Source organism: Vitis riparia, chromosome 7 (genome assembly GCF_004353265.1).
Source record: "Vitis riparia cultivar Riparia Gloire de Montpellier isolate 1030 chromosome 7, EGFV_Vit.rip_1.0, whole genome shotgun sequence".
NCBI lineage: Eukaryota > Viridiplantae > Streptophyta > Magnoliopsida > Vitales > Vitaceae > Vitis > Vitis riparia.
Genome location: NC_048437.1, coordinates 9,512,755 through 9,535,514, shown reverse-complemented (window position 1 = coordinate 9,535,514; position 22,760 = coordinate 9,512,755). Strand labels below are relative to the sequence as shown.

Here is a 22,760-nt window from a genome sequence, read left to right as displayed (position 1 = left end):
ATAATTTTATATTACAAAAGTTTAAGATATTAAAAATTTGATAGAAAACAATAACATCTGGCTTATTATAAAATAATGAGACTTAAATGCAGAAATGATAGAAGTGATAATTCATCAATTCAAAATGTTTTAAAAGGAAATTTCAATTAATAAGTGAAAACTACGAATTTACCCTCATCAAATCGGTATAAGGACGGCCCTTCCGTTCCAAACGGCCAGTCAGTGAATTCAAATTGGAGGGCCTTCTCTCCCTCGCTACACAGGCCGTCTCGTTTCCCTCCTCTCCTCGTTCAACTTGTGAAATTGCGGAAGAATCTGAGATACATTTTTTCTGGTTTTCTTCATAATTATTGAAGAAAAAGTGAAGAAGATGGATGGGTATTTGCACTACGTTAAGACTTTGCGATCTCAAATCAACGGTGCATTTCTCTCTCTCTAAAATACCATATTATCTGGTAATTGATTCAAATATACATATTTTTTGTGATACATTTGATTGGAATGGCGTAGACGTTGAGGATCAAGCTGCCAAAATCTCAGTTGAAGAGCAAATGCGCATCACCGCCATTCACACACTCGAAACCGACCTTGTCTCAGGTTCTCTCTTCTTTCTGTGTATAGAGTCTCTGATTGTGATTTTGGAAGTTCTGAATTATTTGGCTATTTTTCTTGAATTGTGTTCTTGAATTCTGAAATAAAATATTTGGATTTTGTGACACTAAGCGTCAAATTTCCTTGTGTTTATATAAGTGCCAGGTATAATTCTCATATCTTTTCCCGAAACTGTGTGGTGTTATTGGTTCTTTTCCTCATTTTTTGAAAAAATGATGGTGAATGTTCCAAGTATAGATTGGATTATGTTAAAGACTTTTATTTCAATACCTAGGTGCATAAAAAGCATGTGATTGTGTGAACCAATCGAAAATTTTCAAATGATATGTCCTTTTATGGATCAAAACTCAGAGGCCAACTCAAATATTTTCGTCTGGTTGGCTCAAGCATGTGCAAAGCTTAATTTTTCTGTTCAGATGTGGAGAGACAGCCTTAGGCTGCCCATTTCCCTAAATGAAGCTTGTGTAAGCAAGGATGGCAGTTTGCATCATTTCATTTTAGCCTAATGCTTGTGTTTAAATTAATGATTTGTACATAGGTTTAAGGTAATGATAGTTTTTCTTTGGATTTTTGGTTCAATGATTACATTGACATAATGCCTAGTGGTTTGAAGCACACTTGATCTTCTGGGTTTTTGGTTTAGCAACTTAGGTTATCATGAGCCCAAGCCAAGTTTGGACCTAATATAAAATTAACAAAACTGCAGTTAGTTCTGTGTATCCTGGCTTGAACATTATTAATCTTTTAAACTTTGAGTTATTGATTTCTGGTCTCTTGACTAGCAATCAAACTGATTCTGGGTATATGAATGACTGAGCAGCTTACAGACTGGTGTTTATCATTGTCTGTGCAACTGCCTGTTTAACCAAGTATAATGGACATTGGACCAGAGTAACAAAAAATTGCCAAAATGCGAATGCAAGTCCAAAGCTGTAAATTTGGTTGTTTGTCTAGATGCTGCTTTTCTAAGCAGGATTAACAGCTCTAGGTCTAGGGCATGATGTAATGCTGATGGTTCATGTAATAAGTTTTAGGCTTATACTGGTCCACTCCTCACTTTCAGGTTTGTGCTGCATTCAGTCAATGCTCAACTATGTGCGGAATATTCAGATTGCTAGTATCAGAGCATTGACAGAATGAGTTCTAAATGATTTTGAAAATTTTAATTCATCATGAGAAAAAATCAAATTAGATCAAGTGAACAAAAGCATTCTAGATACTTAAGCGTTGATATTTCAAGGGGCTTACTAATTGTTGGGTTTTAATCCTTAGCTTGTGAGTCTCATGTATCTAAGAAATGGTGCCGAGATAGGTTCAAATGCTTGATATTGAGATACTTCCCTGTTTTTACCTATGCTTATACTATATCATGACTCATGAGATTAGGTCAATTAATATTTTCTTCCATAGTTAATGATCTAGGTAAGTCACCAATTGAAGGACTGCCTCAGTGAGCTCCTGCTTGAGCTTCCTATTACCTAAGTTGTTGCTTGCTTTGTTTTTGTTTAAAGAATAGAAAAGGGAAATTAACGACACGGGATATTATTAAATGTGGGGTTGGGGGTTTCAAAACAAAATTTCTTAGGAATCCATACTTATTGCTTTATAGATATTTTCTCTCTTCTTTAAAAGCTAAGGTTCTAAAAGTAGTTTCAAAATATTATTTGTATGGATTAATTTATTTCAGTAAATAATACAGCAGTCTTTATTTAAGTACAATGGATAAATTCAATTAAAAATTTGTAGAATTAATATATGGAAAAGTTCTTTTGTTGGAGCTGTACGATGGATTTAATGACTTCTTTGCAATTATGTTTGCAGCAAAATCCCAGACAGGCCGGCTCAAAGAGGAAACCAATCAGATGGTGAAGGAAAAAAACCGGATATGCTCACAGATCTTAGCAAAACAGAAAAGAATTGCAACATTGGAATCCGATTCATCTACCCTTACCCAGGTTGTGTTTATTCTTTATTTCTTGACTATTCAAACTGATATCCCCTTCTTCCATTCAATCAATTCCTTGTTTTCTGATATTAAGGACTGTTAACTTTAGCTGATTCCAGTAGAAGCATGGATTACAGAATAGGTGCTTTCAGTCTTATGGATGCTATACTAATGGAAATCTTGTTCTTTATTGGTTCTTTGTATGATTCTTCTGTTGTACTTGGTATCCTTGCTCATACTTTAACTAGAACAAATGAGCAGCTGTTTTCCTATGGTCAATACATGATAGGTAAATTGACATATTTTTAAATATACACATGGATGATCATTTGATCTGGATAACAAGGTCAGCACAGTCCCCTAGAACTTTGAACTGCACCTGGAAAAAGAAATTGATGTTCCTGTGGTAAATCCGAAAGTTATATTATCTGTTACAGATAAACAACAAATTTCAAATGAGGGGAAATGTTTGGTGTTGATGACCTATTAATGAGGGAACTTTGTTGTCAACATAGCATTTGATTATATCTAAAAGGAAAGATCTATATCAGAGTACCAAGTGCTCACAGCCTTGTAGTGTGCCTTAATATTAGAATTAGGTTGGAAATAAGTGGTGTCATATACATGATAATGTTAATTTGACAAAAAGTGTGTTAAGGTGGTAAAATGATTAATTAGTCTTATATTTTTTTCTTCCTGTGTAGTGTACTGTGGTTTTTTTTTTTTTTTTTGCTGTATATATAAATTTGCATTCCTATAAAAAAGTCTATATTTTATTGCTTGGTATTTCCTTCCTTTTTTAAGATTCTAAATTTTAATTTTTTATGACATACAGACATTGGAGCTTATTCAACAAGAAAGAGTCAGCTTGTCTGCCAAAGTCATTGAGAAAAGGTGATTTGAATTGCAAACTAAAATGATGGAAGTGCACCCAAAATTGTGTATAACAGTCACCCTTTTTACTGTAATAGCACTTATTATAATAAGGTTGCGGAGGCTATAAATGGCAAATTACAAGAACAACAGGTTTGATTCCAATTTGACGTAGCAAAAGAATTTAAATTTTTTTATGTTCATTGTTTCTAATGTCAAAATAATGGTCTCTTTGCTGTTTAATGTAGGATTGGATCAATACTCACAAACTTACCATAGAAGCTGGAGACTGTAGCTTGGTAATTTCATACTTATTTTGCATTTTCCTTTTTAATAAGAAACAAAAATTCTTTTTGACAATGGACTCTATCACTAGCTAAGGGTGCTAAGTCTGAAGAACTGGAATATTGTTTATTGATTTTTTTTATTTTATTTTTATCATCTGTTTAGGTTCTCTTGCAAATGCTGTCTTATGTTGTCTTTAAATGCTAAAATTAAAGTGGGAAGCTGAAGAGTAATACCTCACCCTTGATGGAATACTAGCCAACCAACATTTTAAAAGTGACAAGCCAATTGGATTTTGTGCTATTTTTATGTTAAATGTAATCCTGATTTTCCTTTGGATCTTCTGCTTTCTCTGAAGTTAAATGTTCAATACAAAAATCCTCTGAGTCTTAAGTTATTTAGACTGTTCCATCAATTAATATTCCTAGTTTATATTTATCTATGTAACTTTTACTGAACTACCATTTCAGAATTTGGATTTTAGTGTTTTGAAGATTATTAGCTATTACATTTGTTGGGAAGTTATAGTTTCCTTGGAATTTGGACTGCGTTTTATGTCTATAATGAACTGTATAATTGGCTCTTGAAGAAGAAATGACTATTTAGGTGTTTAATGTGCCTCATCTTTCTGTTGCCCTCACAACACTTGAGTTTTTATTTTTCATGTTGATTAGAATTTCATGCAGGTCAAGGTTAAAATTGATGAGCAAACAGGTGATACTGAAGGTATGATGTCTGATTTATTTGGATATGTATTCTTGCTCTAGTTCTTAATTCATGATGGCTTTTACAATCAACTGTTTAAGATTTTATGGCCATTATTGCAAAGAGCTTCTGATCTTTAATTTTGCGGTGTATTTTGCTTAGTAGTTTGCAGTTTCAATTGCCACGTGGAGGCCTGATTAACTGTGTAAATGTCACTTGGAAGAAAAGGATTATCTTCATTGATCTTGTACTTTAAACTCATTAAATGAAAAAAAGGGTCTTTCCCTTTTGACCTGCTATAAATTGCACTTGATTTTGGAGATCTTTAAAAATGAGGAAAAGCCTGAAGCACCATCTTTTTATTTTCCAGCATGATGGGGGCATGTTATACTTGAATTTGCTAGAGGGTTGACATGAGGCTTGGTGCATTGTAGAGCATTAATTATCCCTTTTTCTGTGATAAAATTGTTGGTCATGGGGTCAACAGGCTAAGAATGCTTTTTGATAAGAAACAGCAATAATATCATATCATTCCATAATGAAAGAAAAAATAAGGATGAGGGATCTTTTCAACGACTATGTATATCAGCATAACTATAAGTAGAAAAAGAACGAAAAACAGAATACCTACAGTCCAGAGAGTGAAAGGGAGCAAAAGGTATAGAGCAAGGTTAGAAGTGGATATGGCTCCTCTTTTAGTTAGTCTAGAGATGTAGGACAAGCATTCAACATCTCTAGACAAGTTGCAGTCCTGGCCATCCAATGATCATATTTCCAGGGCACGCAGAGAGATCCCAGGACAATGAAGAGTCCTTGTGATCCAGCATTTTGTTGTAGAAATCAGTAAAATTACCGAGGCCTGTGGGATTGGTTTGTGAATTGATTATCTTTAGAAACTCAGATATGAGGAGGGCTAGTTGACTATTTTACTTGATCTATCTGCTATTATTAGGTAAAAGACTCAAAGGTACCCATGCCAGGGACCTAAATTAAGGCACAATTACTTATTCCTTTTTATTGAGTTGAAAAAGATAATTTTTATTCAATCTTATTTTTCCAATGCATAAAACTCTAATTTATAGAGTTACAACATATGTAAAACAGAAGCCAAAGATCACCTCTTGGCTGACTTGAAATCTAGGAACAGAAAAATAAATTTTAAAATAAACAACCTGATCAGATAAGATAATTGTCTAACAAACAAGTCTGATTTGATCTTTTATTAAATAACACAAATTTAAACTAACTAAAAAATGTAATGTTTCAACACTCCCCCTCAAGTTGGTGAATATCTATCTATCATTCCTAGCTTGTCTACCAAATCTTCAAAACTTTGTCTGAATAGTCCTTTGGTAAGTATATCTCCTATTTGTTGTGTGATTGATACATAAGTCATGCAGATCACTCCATTTTCAATCTTTTCCTTGATGAAATGCTTATCCGCCTCTACATGCTTCGTGCGGCTATGGTGAACTGGGTTGTAGGCAATGTTAATCGCAGCTTTGTTATCACAAAAAAAGCTTCATGGGTTTCTCACCTGGTATCTTGAGTTCTTCCAATAGTCTTTGAAGCTAGATTAGCTCACATGTTCCCTTGTGCTAGTGCTCTATATTCAACTTTTGCACTACTTCGGGCCACAACATTCTGCTTCTTGCGCCTCCATGTGAGTAGACTTCCTCATACAAAAGTGCAGTATCTTGTTGTTGACTTTCTATCATCTATAAAACTTGCCCAATTTGCATTTGTATAAGCCTCCACACCCCCTTTCTCATTTTTTCCAAATAATATCCCTTTTCTAGGTGTAGTCTTCAGGTATCTCGATATTCTATGCACAACATCGACATGTTCTTGAAACGGGTCATGCATATACTAACTAAACTCACTGCAAAAGCTATGTCAGGACTTGAGTGAGCAAGGTATATTATTTTCCAACCAATCTTTGGTATCTCCCCCTATCTACTAGATTACATGCCTTCATTCTTAGCTTACCATTCCATTATATAGGTGTCTTAGATGGTTTGCAACCAAGCATGCATGTTTCCCTTAATAAGTCAATTATGTATTTCTTCTGGGATATAGAAATCTCTTTTTTTGTTCTAGCCACTTCCATGCCTAAGAAGTACCACAATTGACCTAGATCCTTGATCTCAAATTTTTGTGCTAAAAATCCTTTTAGTCGTACTAATTCCTCCAGGTCATCTCTTGTAAGTATAATATCATCTACATACACTACTAGAATAGCCACTTTCCCATTTTGAGAGTGCTGAAGAATAATGTATGATCTGTCTATCCCTGATTGTACCCATATTTCTTTGTAGACTTTGTGAAGTGATCAAACCAAGCTCTTGGTGATTGCTTCAGTCCATAGAGAGATTTCTTCAACCTATATACTTTTCTACCTTCATAACCCCCATCAAATCCCGAGAGTAAGTCCGTATACACTTCCTCATCAAGTTCCCCATTAAGGAAAGCATTCTTCACATCCATTTAATGAAGTGGCCAATTAAGGTTTTCAGCTAGTGATAACAGTACTCTAATGGTATCGAGCTTAGCAACTGGAGCAAAGGTCTCATTGTAATCCACACCAAAGGTTTGGGTAAAACCTTTGGCCACTAGTCAAGCCTTGTATCTTTCTATATTGCCATCTGATTTATACTTGATGGTGAACACCCATTTGCAACCCACAATATCCCAAGTATCATTCTTTTTTAAAGCTTACATCTCTTCCATAATTGCAGCTTTCCACTCGGGAATTTTTAGAGCTTCATGAATCCTTGTAGGAACTTCTGCAGTTTTAATTTTTTCACTTAGAACCCGATATGATGAAGATAGGTTGTTGTAGGACAGATAGTTGGATATTGGATACTTTGTGCATGAACTAATACCTTTCCTGACTGCAATTGGAATGTCCAAGTCTGAGTCATTTTGTTGTTGCAACATATCTTCTTGTTGACTGCCTGGGAAACCTAAGACTCCTTCGCATCCTGAGACTCCTTCACATTTGAGATTTGTTTTTGGTTCAGTCTCTTGACAGTGCTCTTGGAATGTGACAGCAGGTACTTCCTAAGGAGCCTGATGCTTTGCCTTTCGTGAATAAACACGGAGCTCAGGTTGGTGATTAAGCATGAACAGATCTCCTCCTGTTCCCAGTTCTATTTTTGCATTTTCCATAATCCAAGAGCACTGCCAAAAGACTAAATCGGAAACAAATCCCAAATGTGAAGGAGTCTCAGGTTGGTGATTGAGCATGGGCTGATCTCCTCCTGTTCCTAGCTCTGTTTCTATATTTTCCATAATTGTTAGTGGCATAATTGACTCAGCTAGAGGTTTGGACAAATTTGGCGACCCGGTTGAAACTGGAAGAGGAATAGTTAAGAAATCCTAAAGACAATCTTCACTTAATTTCTCCCCTTGTAGAGAAGGATTTGGATAGTATGGTTGGTCCTCAAAGAAAGTAGCATCCATGGTGACAAACAGTTTTCTAGTTTTAGGACAGTAGCACTTGTATCCTTTTTGGAATGGTGAATATCCAAGAAAAAGGCATCTATCAATAATATTTGTGTCGTTTCCAATCAAAAAAAAAAAAAAAAAAATATCCAAGAAAAAGGCAGTTTGTGGCTCAATGATCAAGCTTGGTATTAGTGGAGGCATGAGCAAAGACGGTGCAACCAAAGGTTTATATGGGAAGATTTTGGATTAATCGTGTGTGAGGATAGGTTTGGAGTAGGATTTGTAAGGGAGTTTGAAATTGGAGAACCTTAGATGAAAAACGGTTTATAAGATAAGAGAGGCAGTGAGGATGGCTTCTCCCCAAAATAACTTAGGGACATTATTTGTGAACATTATGGCACAGACAACTTCTAATAAATGTCTATTTTTTCGTTCAGCTATGCCATTCTGTTGTGGGGTTTCGACACAAGTGCTTTGATGAACAATTCCATTATTCTTAAGGTAGGTCCCAAGGATAGAGTTAAAGTATTCACGACCATTATCTGTGTGTAGAATTTGTATGTGGGTTTGAAACTGGGTTTTGATCATTTGGTGAAAAAATTGGAAGGTGGACTCAACAACAAATTTTTCCTTAAGTTGGAAGACCCAACATAGACATGTGTGATCATCAATAAAAATGATAAACCATCTAGGCCCTGCGATATTATTTACTTTTGAAGGTCCCCAAATGTCACTATGATTTATTGAAAACGGTTTGGACATTCTATAAGGTCAAATGGGATATGCAACTCGTGTATGCTTGGCTAATTGACATATCTCACACTGAAATAAATTTAGATCTTTATTTTGAAATAACGAGGGAAATACTCTTTTTAGATAAGAAAAGCTAGGATGCCCCAGTCTTTTATGCCATAACATAATCTTATTTGAAATAGAAATGGGAATCGGAACAGATCCACTACTTAGAGCTTGAGCTTGTTTATTCACAACTTGTTTGTGATCCTCTAAGTAGTACAAACCATCATGTTCCTTAGCACTACCAATCGTCCTCCCCGAATGCAAATCTTGAAACTCACAATAAGAAAGGAAAAATTTAACCCCACACTGCAACTCCCTAGTTAATTTGCTAATTGAAACCAAATTGCAACTAAGACTAGGAATATGGAGGACTATGTGTGGTGTTGTATTAAGTAAAATGGACACTGTTCCTTTGCCAACCACAGATGACAGGGAGCCATCAGCAATTCGAATCTTAAATGTCCTAGGGCATAGTGTTTAATTAGTAAATAGGTCATGGCTGGCCATCATGTGGTCAGATGCACCAGGGTCAATTATTCGTGACTCAATAGTTGCTGATTTTGTGGTCAGGGCAGATGAGAAGCTACCTTTTTGGGCTATAAAACAAGAGGAAGTAGGACTAGGTTGAGTATTGTGTTGCTGGTATTGTGCCTGCATGAAAAGTTGCTGCGGTTTTGTCATCTACTCAGTGGTAAAAGCAAAATGTCCTTATGGCTTGTTGTCCTCTACCGTGGCATGGTATCCTTTTCCATCACCTTGCTTTCTTGGTTGCCAATTTGTTGGTTTCCCATGTAATTTCCAACAATTTTCTCGACTATGGTTAGATCGCTAACAATGATCACACTATACACGATTATTCTGTCGACCTCCACTCTGGTTAGTAGTCAAACACTGCTCACCAGAATTTGGACGCTTCTCTCCATAATTTGGACGTTGCTCTCTAGAGGCTGAACTACTATGTTTTGTGACAAAGTAGAGTTTTGTAGCAAGGATCCTTAGAGGTTTTGAGCATTACTCGCTTTCTACTTTCTTCCCATCTAACTTTAGAAAAGGCATCTTGAATCCCTGGCAAGAGTTTTGTTCCCAAACTACGTTCATGGACCTCATTTAGGTCTTTGTTAAGACCATGGAGAAAAGCAAACAACCTTTCTTTCTCTAGTTTCTTGATATATCTTATGCTACAATCAGGACAAGCTCTAGTGTTATCATCAAACAAATCCAACTCTTGCCACAAACCGATCAAGGTATTGTAATAATTTGTCACCGTGGAATCACCTTGCTTCTTCTCCTTGAGTTCAGATTGTAGTTCAAAGAGTTGAGAAACATTGCCAAGATCTGAGTACATAACCTTGGCAGTGTCCCAAATCTCTTTCAATGTCTTGTAAGATAGATAATTCCACCTTGTTTTAGGTTCCATCGAGTTGACCAGCCAAACCATCACCATGGAATTCTCGGATTCCCATGTGAGATAGCCATGTTCAGTTGCTGTTGGTTTTTGAGAGTCCTGTTAAGTAGCCTAGTCGTCCCTTGCTGTGAATGATGAGAAGGACGGCATTGGAACCAGGCCAAATAATTGGTCCCATTTAATTTATGTTGGGTAATCTGCAAGGTGTGAGATTCAGCAATATTGCTGGCATAAACAGAGTTGGATGGTTGCGTAATTGTCTCGGAGGATACTTCAGAGGTTCCATCACGAGCATGGCCAGTCATTGTTGTTTTAACCATGGATGATAACCATTTTTAGGAAATCAAATAGTGCTCTGATACCATATTGAGTTGAAAAAATTAATTTTTATTCAACCTTATTTTTCCACTGCATAAAACCCTAATTTATAGAGTTACAACATATGTAAAACAGAAGCTAGAGATAACCTCTTGGCTGACCTGAAATCTAGGAACAGAAAAATAAATTTAAAAATAAACAACTTAATTAGATAAGATAGTTGTCTAACAAACAAATCTGATATGATCTTTTATTTAATACACAAATTTAAACTAACTAAAAACCGTAATCTTTCAACACTTTTGATTAGTCATCTGAAACCAGGATACTGATGGAGAGGTTGTACATGATATTGGATATCCACATTTGCCTCATATATTCATGAACTTTACTTGCAGGGAATTTTAGCATTGAGGATCACCTAATCATAGACAGCCAGGTACAAACATCATGCTGTGATCTTTTGGTTCTATGGGTTATGGAACAGTGGTCTTAAAAATATCCTTGGAGTTGCAGGGATATGAACCAAATAAGCAACTACTGGCCAAGTTGGAGTCAGCTAAAGCTAAGCTTGATAATATCATACAAATGAAACCCAAACTGGTTTTGGAGAATAGCAAGGTTCTCTTATTAAATCCCAATTTTTTGAATTTCAGTTATATACTTATTTAAATTATAGGATAAGATTTTATTTTTCAATTTACTTCAATAGAATAGGTTATCAAGTAAACAAACAATAGCTAAGCATTAGGATTGGTGTATGCATCAATAAGCACTTGTATCATGAGAAATATCAAATGTCTAGTCTATTAAATGTTTGAATGTTCTTATACATGTTTTCTGCCATTGAGACTTTTCTGGTAATGCTATTCTTTTTAAAAAATAGAAAAAAAAAAATAATGCATCTTTCATGTATTAAGAAAATGAAGGAATGGACAAGGTTAATGACTGTATTTTATATTAATTGATCTAATGCATAATGTGCACTGAATCTTCTTTAACTGAGAGGAACTGCTTGACCAAAATTGACAATTTTTAGTGGGAACTTAACCAATAGATGTTTGAGGAATTGGCATAGTTGGACAGGCTTTTTTCAGTATGTAGGAGTTCTGAAGCCCATTAATTTCATCGCAGTTTTATTTTACCATGTCGATTCCAAAAATATCTTTTATTTCTTGCATCATTGGAGATGTAGATGAATTGAATTTTCATGACCTAGTTGAGCCTGTGTTTAGGTCTCTTGTTTTTGAAAATTCTTAAAAGCCGTAGTGCATGTGTGAACATATTCCACATATGGATATAAAAAAGCAATTGAGAGTGTTTGAATAGTTGTTTGCTAAGATAATACAGTTTGATTCAAGCTGAAGTATTGTGGCATTTTTTTTTTTCCATTCCTTCACCCATTAGGGCAGTACTATGGACCCTCACCAAAAAAAAAAAAAAAAAAAACTACAGGAGGAAATAATTTGTTTATAAAATTATTGTAAGGTATTAATTTTATTGTAATGTATTTCCTATAAAATTATTCTAATGTTTGGTTCTACCTTTTCTTTTCCTCAAGCACTACTTTGATTTCTATTCTTGAGTCCTGTGGTATTTCAGATGAAGGAGTCCATTGAGCAAGAGAAGTGTCAGATAAATAATTTTAAGGTTAGTTGTCTATGTATAGAGTCAGTTGGAACAGGGAGGTTTTATTGTTTGCACCTATTTAATGCTGAAATCAACAGTATCAAACAATGTTGCCACCCCATTGGCTTGTTCTGAGTCCATTCTGTATTTATTTCCTCATGGGCCAAAAAATAAAATCTGGACTGCCCAAGCACTTTAGTAGTTTAGTTTTAATGAATATCTATTTAGTTGAGATTGCTAACCATGGTATAGTAACTTATGCATCTATAGTTTGTACTGATGCACTGCATATATGTATTTGTTTTAATGGGTGTGTCTCTGTAGTCTGAGCTTAGGGCAATGGATATGAAGAACATGGAAGAAGAATACAATGCTCTTTTATCTGATAAAGCGGGAGAAGCAGAGTATTTGCACTCTCTGCAGGGCCAAATTGAGAAGCTGAAGGTATATGCATTCACCAGATTTTGCCTTTTATTTTATGACAAAGAGACAATTTAGGAGCCACTTGATATTTGGACAAAATGACCATTGGATGTGGCAACGTGGCTGTATTCCCAGCAGGAAAGTTCTTGACTAGTTGGATGTTTATAGAATTGATTTAGTATTGTGCTTTGCAATGGCAGAAAAATCATGTCAGTGAATCAGTGAAAATTGAAATAATAAGCTATATCAGGTTTAAATTCATTGATTTCTACAACTTTGATGTGTTCATATTGCGAAAAACAGTGTTCCACACTCGTTAATTTGTCTTTTCCATATGAAAATGTCTCTCTGATCCTTGATGCCTCTGTTTGTTTTCAGGGTCTTTCTCACAAGATAAAATGTGCCTGTGGAACTGAATACAAGGTAGGACTGGAGCTATGTGTATAACAAACTCCAAATGCTTGCATGATCTCAGACAACTTCAAAGGCTGGGAAAAATCAAGCACTAGTAGATTGGAATCTGCTAAATCAACTTAGGGAATATCATTGAACAGGTAAAATTTTTACACATGCTCAAAAAAATAATATAGAATTCAGAGACAATTAAAACATATTGTAGAGTGTGTTTGGGAAAACTGATGATAGGCTTGATAAGGTCTTTCTCTGATGCTATACAAATGCTGATTGAAGTAATACATGCATACAGTTACCTTTCCATCTTAGGTTGGTTCTACACTTTATGGTACCTGAGTCTGAAATATACTAGTTATAATTCATCTCCATGGGAGTATGATATCGTTTTGTATTTAATCCCAAAGATAATGAAGAATATGATATATCTTATATTTTATGCCATAAATGGCTTCACCATACTCAAGTAAAAAATTAATGTTACACTGCATAACTTATAATTTTATACACTAGTTTAGATGTATGTATTCTGATCATACCATATATTCAGATTCATACTGTTGTGTTATATATGAAATCTATATGCATCAAAATCTCAGAAAGAAAAAATATAACATAAAAGGGAAAACAAAGTTACTTGATGCCAAGAGCCATCAGCACAGCAGAGATATCTAAGCTCCATAACTCTCCTCTACAAAGACAATGTTAGAGCTATCTTATGGGATTATATATTCCCTTGCACTAGACTTCTTAGAAACAATGGTCTTAGGCAGGCCCTCATAATTTGTATGGCCTCTTTCCCCAACCAAGACCACCTTAGCGCTCGGGCCTAATGTATAGGAATTACTTTCCCATTTGTTGCATCTCAAGTTAATATTTTCTCTAACAAAAGTCTCATCTAACATGAAGATATGTGCAGAACACATTAGTGTGAAGTGTCATTAGTGTTTTTTATGTGGGCCCTATATATATAGGACAAAGATCTTGAAAAATTATAAAAGAAATTGACATCTAAATCTCCTTGACTCTTTGAAAAAAATAGTTCAAGTAAAAACAATTTGAAAACTTAGTCGACTCACATCCACCTTCATCTTAATTGCATATTTTGACCTTTAAGCATTTTCAACATCTTGATCTTCATTAGACAATTAGTCTAAGAAATGATTTAGTAGACTTGAGTTAGGAGAGATTTAAGAGTTTTTGTTTGGAATTACCGACCTAGCTAAAATACTCACAAAAATGCATCACAATATTTTAAAATAATATTTTATTTATTTATTAATATAGGTTATATATGAAAAATTATTTCAAAGGTGATTTGTAAGAGGTTTAAAATCAATTTCAAGTTGGACTTTAACAATCTATTTGGTTTTTTGAAAATACTAAGGAAAAAGATGTTATAAAAAAATAAAAAATAAAAAAAGGAGAAAAAAAAAAGTTTCCTTCACGTTTTTCTTTTAAACAAGGAAGAAAAGTTTGGTAAAAATGCATTTAAAAATGAAAACTAAAATACTATTTACAAGGGAAAATAGTTCAAGGAAACCATTTATTTAATATAGTCTTTAATTTAGTTGTCTTACTATTAATAATACTCATTTACACGATGAAAATAGAAAGAAAAGTTGGTTATTTTATAAAGTCTTTAATTTATTTATTTTGGTCATAGATTTTCTCTTGACAAATTTAGTTACATTTTAGTTGATTAAAAGGTGATAAATTTTTCTTGTTGAATGTTTTAATAGTAAAATGTTTTATGTAAAGAAACTACTTTACCAGCTAAGAGTAGAAGAATTTAGAGAATTATTTAAAGTAATTTTTAAACAAGTATTTAATATATTTTTATTGAAAAATATAATAAATTGCAAGTATTTTTTTTATAATATCAAAATATTCAGGGAATGTCCATAAAATAATTTCTAATAAAAGTGGTATAATTTAAAATTAATTTTATTATAATCATTCTTAAATATGTCTTTAAATGTCATTAATTAAACTGATACTTAATTTCCCATTTATTTTGATTGACCCTATTATTTTGGTATGTTAGAGTAAACATTGTGATTTTCTGTTTTTTTCTTTTTTGGGACAATTATGCTTTAGGAATTGCTAAAGTTGGAAATGGGCCTAAGGTCCACAAAAGATATGAAATTCAGCCCAAAGGTCAACAAAAATTTATAATTAAGTTGAAGTATTTAATCTTGTCATAATGCAATAAGCATCCTTATAAGGTTGTGGTGCAAAACTACATCCAAAGGAGATGAAAATTGTAAGAAAAAAAAATTATATTGCGTGAATAGGTTGTATCATCTTTTGGTCCATCCTACTTGTTATATATATATTTTAGGATTTTAATTCTCTAGTAATTTTTTTTTTAAAATTGATAAAACAAAGAAATTAAACTCATATGTAAAGAAAAATCTTGATTTGAAAATTTTATTTCAATATATGACTTTAAATGAAGATATTGAAATTATTATTTTTAAAATGATTTCAACATGTTTTTTATTTTTTTATTTTGCATAATAAGAATATATATTATATGATAATTCTAAAATATGTACAAAAATTCTAAAAAAAAAATAGTTAGTACTTCCTTTCAAACATATGAAAATTACATTTTAAAAATCCTATTATTAATATTAATTTTTAATGAAAGTTTCATTAATTACTTTCAACAAGATTACCAACAATGAAATGTTATGTTATTAATAATAAATAAAATTAAATAAATAAAAATAAATTGTCCATTTGTTATTCTTTCAGTGTATTAACATTGATTTGAGCATTTAACCTATATTTCTTATATTGTACATGATTTGAGTGCATTAGGAGTTGCACAAAAGATATAAGTTATATGTTCTTTGTAAGTAGATAAGTTGTCCATAGTCAATTCATGGATTTAGGTAATTTAATAGAGATTATAATGCATCACCTCCTAATTAGACGGATGACTTGTTTTGGCTATCAGGATAAGTTTCCCATGGTGAATGCACTAATATATATGATACATATTGGATAAAACTTACGGTAATCATAATTCAAGGGTATCAATTGTCATGATTTATCAAGCTACTATACTACATGAACTCTCAACATTAAGAGGATATGAATCTATGCCAAAATCTATAGGAGACTTTGACCTATGGATGAAACCCTAAAGTGATCATTTATCCCTATGGATTAGGTCACTATTGATGGAGACTGGTGGCAATAGGAATTCTCAATAAAGGTACCATGATATCTCATGGGATTGATGTGTTCCTTTGGGTGATCCAAATGACATATGATTATAAAATCTGTAGCTACAATAATTTCTTTAGTGAAATTTGACATATGCTCCTTGGAGTTAGAGTATATCAGTTGATCACATAAAGAGATCAGTAACTTAAGGATTTGAAATGTAATATTGATAGGCGATAACACTATTTTGTTAAATTACAAACACTAGTTTATGGAAAATCTACATGCAATGGATAGTAAGTCACAAACTCAAGCTTCATCTTGTTGTTATTTACATAAGGTATTGGAGCACAATTGATTTTCTTTAGCGGAATGTTAAATCAACTTCAGAATTGGATTATAAGAGAACCAATACCCCTATGGGTCCCAATGGTCTCCATTTTGAGCTCATATATCATGATAACACAATTTGTGAGGATTGGATTAGTTATAGGTTCATTCTTATACATAAGGACGTTTTAATAATTACATAAAGTTGTACAAGGTATGATAAATAAGGTTTCTGGATTAAACTACTTGATTAATTAGAAGACCCTATGTAGTTAATTAATCAATCAGGGTCTATTTTAGGTTAAATTGAGTGACCTAAGTATTGATGGAATCAAGTCACTTAAGCCTAATAGTCAACCCTATAAATACCTCCTTAGGGTTTAAGGTTTCCACAACCCTTTTGGTGAGAGTTGTCTTCCATTTTCAAAGAAAGAGAAAGTTATAGTTTCCTTCCTTCCAAAGGCCACACTTTGGAGTGCCAAGATTGTAGTTCGAGTCATCGGGCGGAGAATCTTGGGTGTACGAGACCTCCAGACTCTTTAAGCTTCTTCATCAGATGGATTTTGATATGAGAACATTCAGATAAGATAACATGTATCAACATTTTTTCTCTAGATCTTTATCCTAATATGGTTTTTATAGTCATATGTTTCTACTTTGATAGATTTAGAGAAACCTATGATAATTTACATGCACCCTATACAATCTAAGACATGAGAACAGAGTATTCTGAGGTTCATAATAGACATTATCTCATCCCGCTTCACGATTAACCCGATTCTATAAACATTCAATAAAAATAACTCAAACCACTGCAATACTTCGGTGAGTCTGAGGGAGCGTGAGAGCGCGTGCGACGGTGACGACGATGAGACCAGCGAGGCGAGTCGAAAGCGAAGCTTCACGGTGGAATCCAAGACTTTCGAGCTTGCCCTGGATGAAAGGAAAGGGAAATGTCAGATTCTCATTGTGGAGAAGAAGCGGGAGGTCTCGACATGGGTTCGATTAGGGCTGGAAAGCTTAGAGCTCTTCAAGGAGGGACTAATCCATTGTATACGAGAAAAAAAAAAGAAGGGAGATGGGAAAAGGAGTGGAAAGAAATAGGCAAGCTGTATACATTGGCTCGGGGTTTCAACAGAGCAGGTGGTTTTTTAAGATTGGGGGTTGTGGATCTGGAACGAAAAAGGTTTTGTATCTTCTTACCGAGGGGTAGGAGGAACAAAAGAGAATGGACGGCTATGGCGGAGATGGTACGTCAAATGGAAGAGTTGGTTGGTAGAACAGATTTGCAGGAAGTAAGGACCATCGGAAAAGCTACTCCGGCGAAATCATACGCAGAAGTAGTCACGAGAACAAATAGGAATGGCTTAAACGCAATCAAGATGAAGGTCACTAGGGAGGAGATTGCTGGTAATTTACAGAAGTTGGAGCACTGCCTCATCGCGAGCTGGAAGTCCAACAAAAAGGAATAAGAAGATTTGGAGAGGTTGGGAAGTCTTTGGGCCTAAAAGGCAAGCTAGGGCCAGCCAAGTTGGAACGAGGTATGGCATTGTTGGAGTTTGAAGATCTAAGAGAGGCACACCATGTGGTCTCCTCGGGAAGCAGAGTGATGGGAGGAGCCCACTTAGGGTTGGACCTATGGAATCCAAAGACGGGATGTTGGGTAGAGAAGGAGAGAGACAGGAAGCTTGGGTTAAAATCTTCGGCTTTCCAATTTCGCTATGGAGCCTGGTGATTCTGAAGAAAATAGGGGAGGAATGTGGGGGCTTTGTAGAAATTGACGAGCGGACAAGGTCGATGGGGAAGATTCAATGGGCTAGGATATTGGTCAAAATAAGAGGTGATTTTAGACCGAGCATGTTAGAAATTGAGGTAGAGGAGGAGGTATACACTGTGGCACTGTGGTGGGAGATTAGGCCGGTGGTGAGACGGATCTTCTCTGCGACGGAAAACAGAAGGAGGAGTGAGGTCAGGGGTGACTTGTATTCACGCGCGGAGAAGCGCGTGGGGAAGGAACTGGTAGACACGGGAACCGAGAAACTGCACCTGCCAGTTGATGGGAGTGTTCTGCAGGAGAATGGGCCGGGTCTAGTGCCCGGGAACCAGATCCATGGCCCGGTGCCCCGGGATTGGGTCTATTTAGATGGAAGAGTGGCTGGGTCGACTGCATGTGGCCCAAATATGGGTCTTAATGAGCTGGAGAAGGATGGTGGGCTGACTAAAATAGACAGGCCTTTGGGTCGAAATTTAAAAAATAAGGCAAAGGTGGCTGGTGATTCAGAGGCAAGCCCATCGTCTAGTAGTTGGGCTGCTGAACTGGACTGCCATCCTTTAATTGAGGCGGAAGGCCTGGAAAGGGAGGGCCCAACTGTTCCCCTAGAGAAGGCTGGTTTTTTGGGTCGTTTTATCTCCAGAAAATGATCTTTTTCAGAGGATCCTTTGACGAGCTGGGTGCCAGAGGAGTTTAGAAGGGATCAGAGGGATGATGGCTTTTCAATGACTGACCGAGCGCTGGAAGAGGAAGCTAAAAGGTATGTCATGATTTCCCATCTTAAAGGAAAATGGGTTATGGGGACACCTCTTCTTCTCTCTTCTAATTCTGATCGGGTTCCAGAGGGGGAGTATTTCGATCGCCTAGAGGAAATTAAGGAGGAATTATGGGGGGACAAGTCAACATGGTTAACAGTCTATGAGGGGAACGTTGAGAATGAAAATGGATCTTGGAAGCTGGGAGAGGCCAACAAAAACAGAGACAAGGTTAGGGGCAAAGAGGGGAATACTGGTGTCTCTGGTTCTCAAGATACCGAAATTAAGAAAAATGATCTATGGGAGGACTGTAGTTTAGCAAAATTTAGCCAATTCTTGGGATTCTCTATGGAGGGGCTGAAAAAGGAGATATTGAATTTTCTGATTAAAATCAGAAAGAGGCGGAAAAAAATTCACAGCAAAGAACTTTTGGAGAAGTCCAAGTTTGAAAGAGAACTAAAGAAGCTGGAATGCTCGGTCAATTATGAGGGGGGGAATAAGCAGAAAGGTCCTTCACAGGGCAAAGGGAATCAGTTGATAGTTGCCCAATGAAGCTGAAGATTATAACTTGGAATGTGAGGGGAGCTAATGACAGCTCTAAGAGGAAAATTATTAAGAACTATATAAGGAACCAGAGGGTGGACCTAATGTGTATTCAGGAAACCAAGATTCAGGAGATGACCAAGGGTATTGTGAGAAGTCTGGGCTTGGGGAGATTTATAGATTGGAGAGCCCTAAATGCGGAGGGGGCTACGGGTGGCATTTTGATATGCTGGGACAAGAGGGTTTTGGATATTTTGGATTGGGAGGAGGGTCAATTCTCTTTGTCTTGTAGATTCAGGACTACAAAAAATGAGGCTACCTGGGTTTTTACGGGAGTGTATGGTCCTTTTACCAAAGTGGAAATGGAGGGTATGAGGGAAGAACTTGGGGCAATAAGAGGCCTTTAGGATGATCCCTGGTGTCTCGGTGGGGATTTTAATATCACTCTGTTTCAACAAGAAAGGAGCAGCCAAAGAAGAATCAGCTCAGCCATGCGGAGATTTGTAGAGGCTGTGGATGAGCTAGAGCTGGTGGACCTGCTCCTTCAGGGGGGAAAGTTCACATGGAATGGGGGGCTTAATAATCAGGCATGGGCGAGACTAGACAAATTTTTAGTTTCCCCTAGCTGGTTAGATCAGTTTAGTGGAGTCACTCAGGGCAGATTGTCTCGGCCAATTTCTGATCATTTTCCAATTGTGTCAAAGGGGGGTGGAATAAGAAGAGGCCCAACCCCGTTTAGATTCGAAAATATGTGGCTTAAGGTTAAGGGGTTTAAAGACATTGTTAGAACCTGGTGGCAGGGAATTGAAGTCAGGGGCAGCGCTAGCTATAGATTGGCTGTTAAAATGAAGGAAATTAAAAAGAAGCTGAAAGTGTGGAACAAAGAGGTTTTTGGGAGGCTAGAAACTAATAAAGCTTCAGCCTTACAACAAATAGATTATTGGGATCGGGTGGAAAGTGAAGAATCTTGACTTTGGAGGAAGCTGAATTAAAAAAGGAAGCTAAATACTCCTTTAAGAAATGGGTCCTGTTGGAGGAAGCTCATTGGAGACAACACTCAAGGGAGATTTGGTTAAGGGAGGGGGATAGAAACACGGGGTTCTTCCATAGAATGACAAGTGCTCATCGAAGAAACAACGCTATAGACAGAATTAAGGTTAATAGGGAGTGACTAGTAGAGGAGCAGGAGGTGAGAGAAGGAGTTGTGAATTCGTTTCAGTAGATGTTTTCTGAAGATATGGATTGGCAGGCGGATATTGGTAGAATTCAAGTGGGTTGCATCAGCCAGCAAGAAGCAGAGAGTCTGGAAATCCCATTTGCAGAGATTGAGATTCATTCGGCGCTAATGGAGATGAATAGGGATAAAGCCCCTGGCCCGGATGGTTTTATTGTAGTATTTTGGCAAAACGCATGAGATTTTACCAAAGAGGAGATCATGGAGATGTTTAAAGAATTTCATGAGCATAATTCCTTTGTTAGGAGCCTTAACAACACTTTCTCGGTGTTGATACCTAAGAAAAGTGGGACTGAGGATCTTGGAGACTTTAGACCTATCAGCCTGTTGGGGGGGCTCTATAAACTTTTGGCTAAAGTCTTAGCTAATAGGCTCAAAAAAGTGATTGGTAAGGTGGTCTCTATTGCTCAGAATGCCTTTGTAATGGGAAGGCAAATTCTGGATGCCTCTTTAATTGCTAATGAGGTGATAGATTCGTGGCAGAAGAGAAAAGAAAAGGGCCTTATTTGCAAATTGGATATAGAAAAAGCTTATGACAGCATCAATTGGAATTTCTTAATGAAGGTCCTTCAAAAAATGGGCTTTGGGACCAAGTGGGTGGGATGGATGTGGAGCTGCGTGTCTTCTGCTAAATTCTCTATTCTTGTTAATGGAGTGCCAGCTGGGTTTTTCCCTAGCACTAGAGGGCTTCGTCAAGGGGATCCTCTATCCCCTTACCTCTTTGTTATGGGAATGGAGGTTCTGGACGTTCTCATCAGGAGAGCGGTGAAAAGGGGATATCTTTCAGGTTGCAACATTCGGGGTGGTAATAGAACTTCCTTGAATATCTCCCACCTATTTTTTGCTGATGACACAATTGTGTTTTGTGGGGCGAACAGAGAGCAAGTTTCTCACCTAAGCTGGATTCTCTTTTGGTTTGAAGCGGCTTCGGGTCTTCGAATTAATCTAGCCAAAAGCGAAATCATCCCAGTTGGAGAAGTGGAGGAGATTCTTGAGATGGCAGCTGAGTTAGGGTGCAGGGTGGGGTCTCTACCCTCTCATTATTTGGGTCTCCCCTTAGGGGCCCCAATAGGGCTACTTCTATGTGGGATGGAGTGGAAGAGAGGGTCAGGAGGAGACTTGCGCTTTGGAAAAGACAGTACATCTCCAAAGGGGGGAGGATCACTCTCATAAAAAGCACCTTGGCTAGCATGCCAATTTGCCAAATGTCTATTTTCCGAATGCCCAAGTCTGTTGCTAAAAGAGTGGAGAAAACACAAAGAGATTTCCTATGAGGGGGAGGAAACTTGGAAGGAAAAGTTCACTTAGTTAAATGGGATGCGGTCTGTACAGAAAAACACAAGGGAGGGCTAGGTTTAAGGAGAATAGCCACTCTGAATAGAGCCTTGCTGGGCAAGTGGATTTGGAGGTTTGCTTGTGAAAAGGATAACCTTTGGAAACAAGTGATCACTACGAAATATGGGCAAGAGGATTATGGTTGGCGGTCAAAGAAGGCTAGTGGGGCGGCTGGAGTAGGGGTCTGGAAGGAGATTATGAAAGAATCTGAATGGTGCTGAGAAAATTTGGCTTTTCTAGTTGGGAAGGGTTCCAAAATCAAATTTTGGAAAGATAGTTGGTACACTGACACTCCGTTGTCCCAATGCTTCAATCATCTTTTTGTCCTTGCCGCGCATAGGGATGCTACGATTGAGGAGATGTGGGACCAAGAGACGGGCCAAGGAGATTGGAATCTTGTTTTTGTGAGGGACTTCAATGATTGGGAGTTAGACATGGTTGGGGAGCTGCTTCATACTTTGAGGGGTCATAGGCCTTCCCTGGAGGATGATTCAGTCATGTGGAGGCAGGGAAGAAATGGTCTTTTCAGGGTTAAAGAAGCTTACAGACTGCTAGACAAGCCTAATGTCACAGTATTTCCCGCAAGGAGAATATGAGTGGATAGGATGCCAACTAAAGTCTGTTTTTTTGCTTAGGAGGCTATGTGGGGGAAGGTGCTCACTCTGGACAGACTCCAAATAAGAGGGGTGCAACTCCCAAATTGTTGCTTTTTGTGTGGTTGTGAAGAAGATAATGTAAATCATATTCTTTTACACTGT

At 36.5% G+C, this 22,760-nt stretch overlaps 2 protein-coding genes across 4 annotated transcripts; both read left to right on the top strand.

Annotated features, from left to right (window-relative positions):
- Positions 1 to 235: 235 nt before the first annotated feature.
- Positions 236 to 13,158, top strand: LOC117917583. 3 transcript variants are annotated; one of them, XM_034833902.1, is made up of 12 exons: positions 236 to 419; positions 511 to 597; positions 2,434 to 2,567; positions 3,393 to 3,451; positions 3,529 to 3,583; positions 3,679 to 3,729; positions 4,402 to 4,441; positions 10,790 to 10,830; positions 10,908 to 11,012; positions 11,994 to 12,041; positions 12,345 to 12,464; positions 12,822 to 13,158. In XM_034833902.1, the coding sequence occupies exons 1-12, from the start codon at positions 371 to 373 to the stop codon at positions 12,888 to 12,890; spliced, it is 858 nt and encodes a 285-aa protein (XP_034689793.1). In that variant the 5' UTR covers positions 236 to 370; the 3' UTR covers positions 12,891 to 13,158. The 3 variants fall into 3 exon arrangements, with proteins under 3 accessions (XP_034689793.1, XP_034689792.1, XP_034689794.1); XM_034833901.1 differs by having other exon boundaries at positions 4,390 to 4,441; XM_034833903.1 differs by lacking the exon at positions 10,908 to 11,012 and having other exon boundaries at positions 4,390 to 4,441.
- A 6,766-nt stretch (positions 13,159 to 19,924) lies between these two features.
- Positions 19,925 to 22,598, top strand: LOC117917515. The gene is made up of 4 exons (XM_034833817.1): positions 19,925 to 20,320; positions 20,683 to 20,815; positions 21,329 to 21,472; positions 22,243 to 22,598. The coding sequence occupies exons 1-4, from the start codon at positions 19,925 to 19,927 to the stop codon at positions 22,596 to 22,598; spliced, it is 1,029 nt and encodes a 342-aa protein (XP_034689708.1).
- Positions 22,599 to 22,760: the final 162 nt, after the last annotated feature.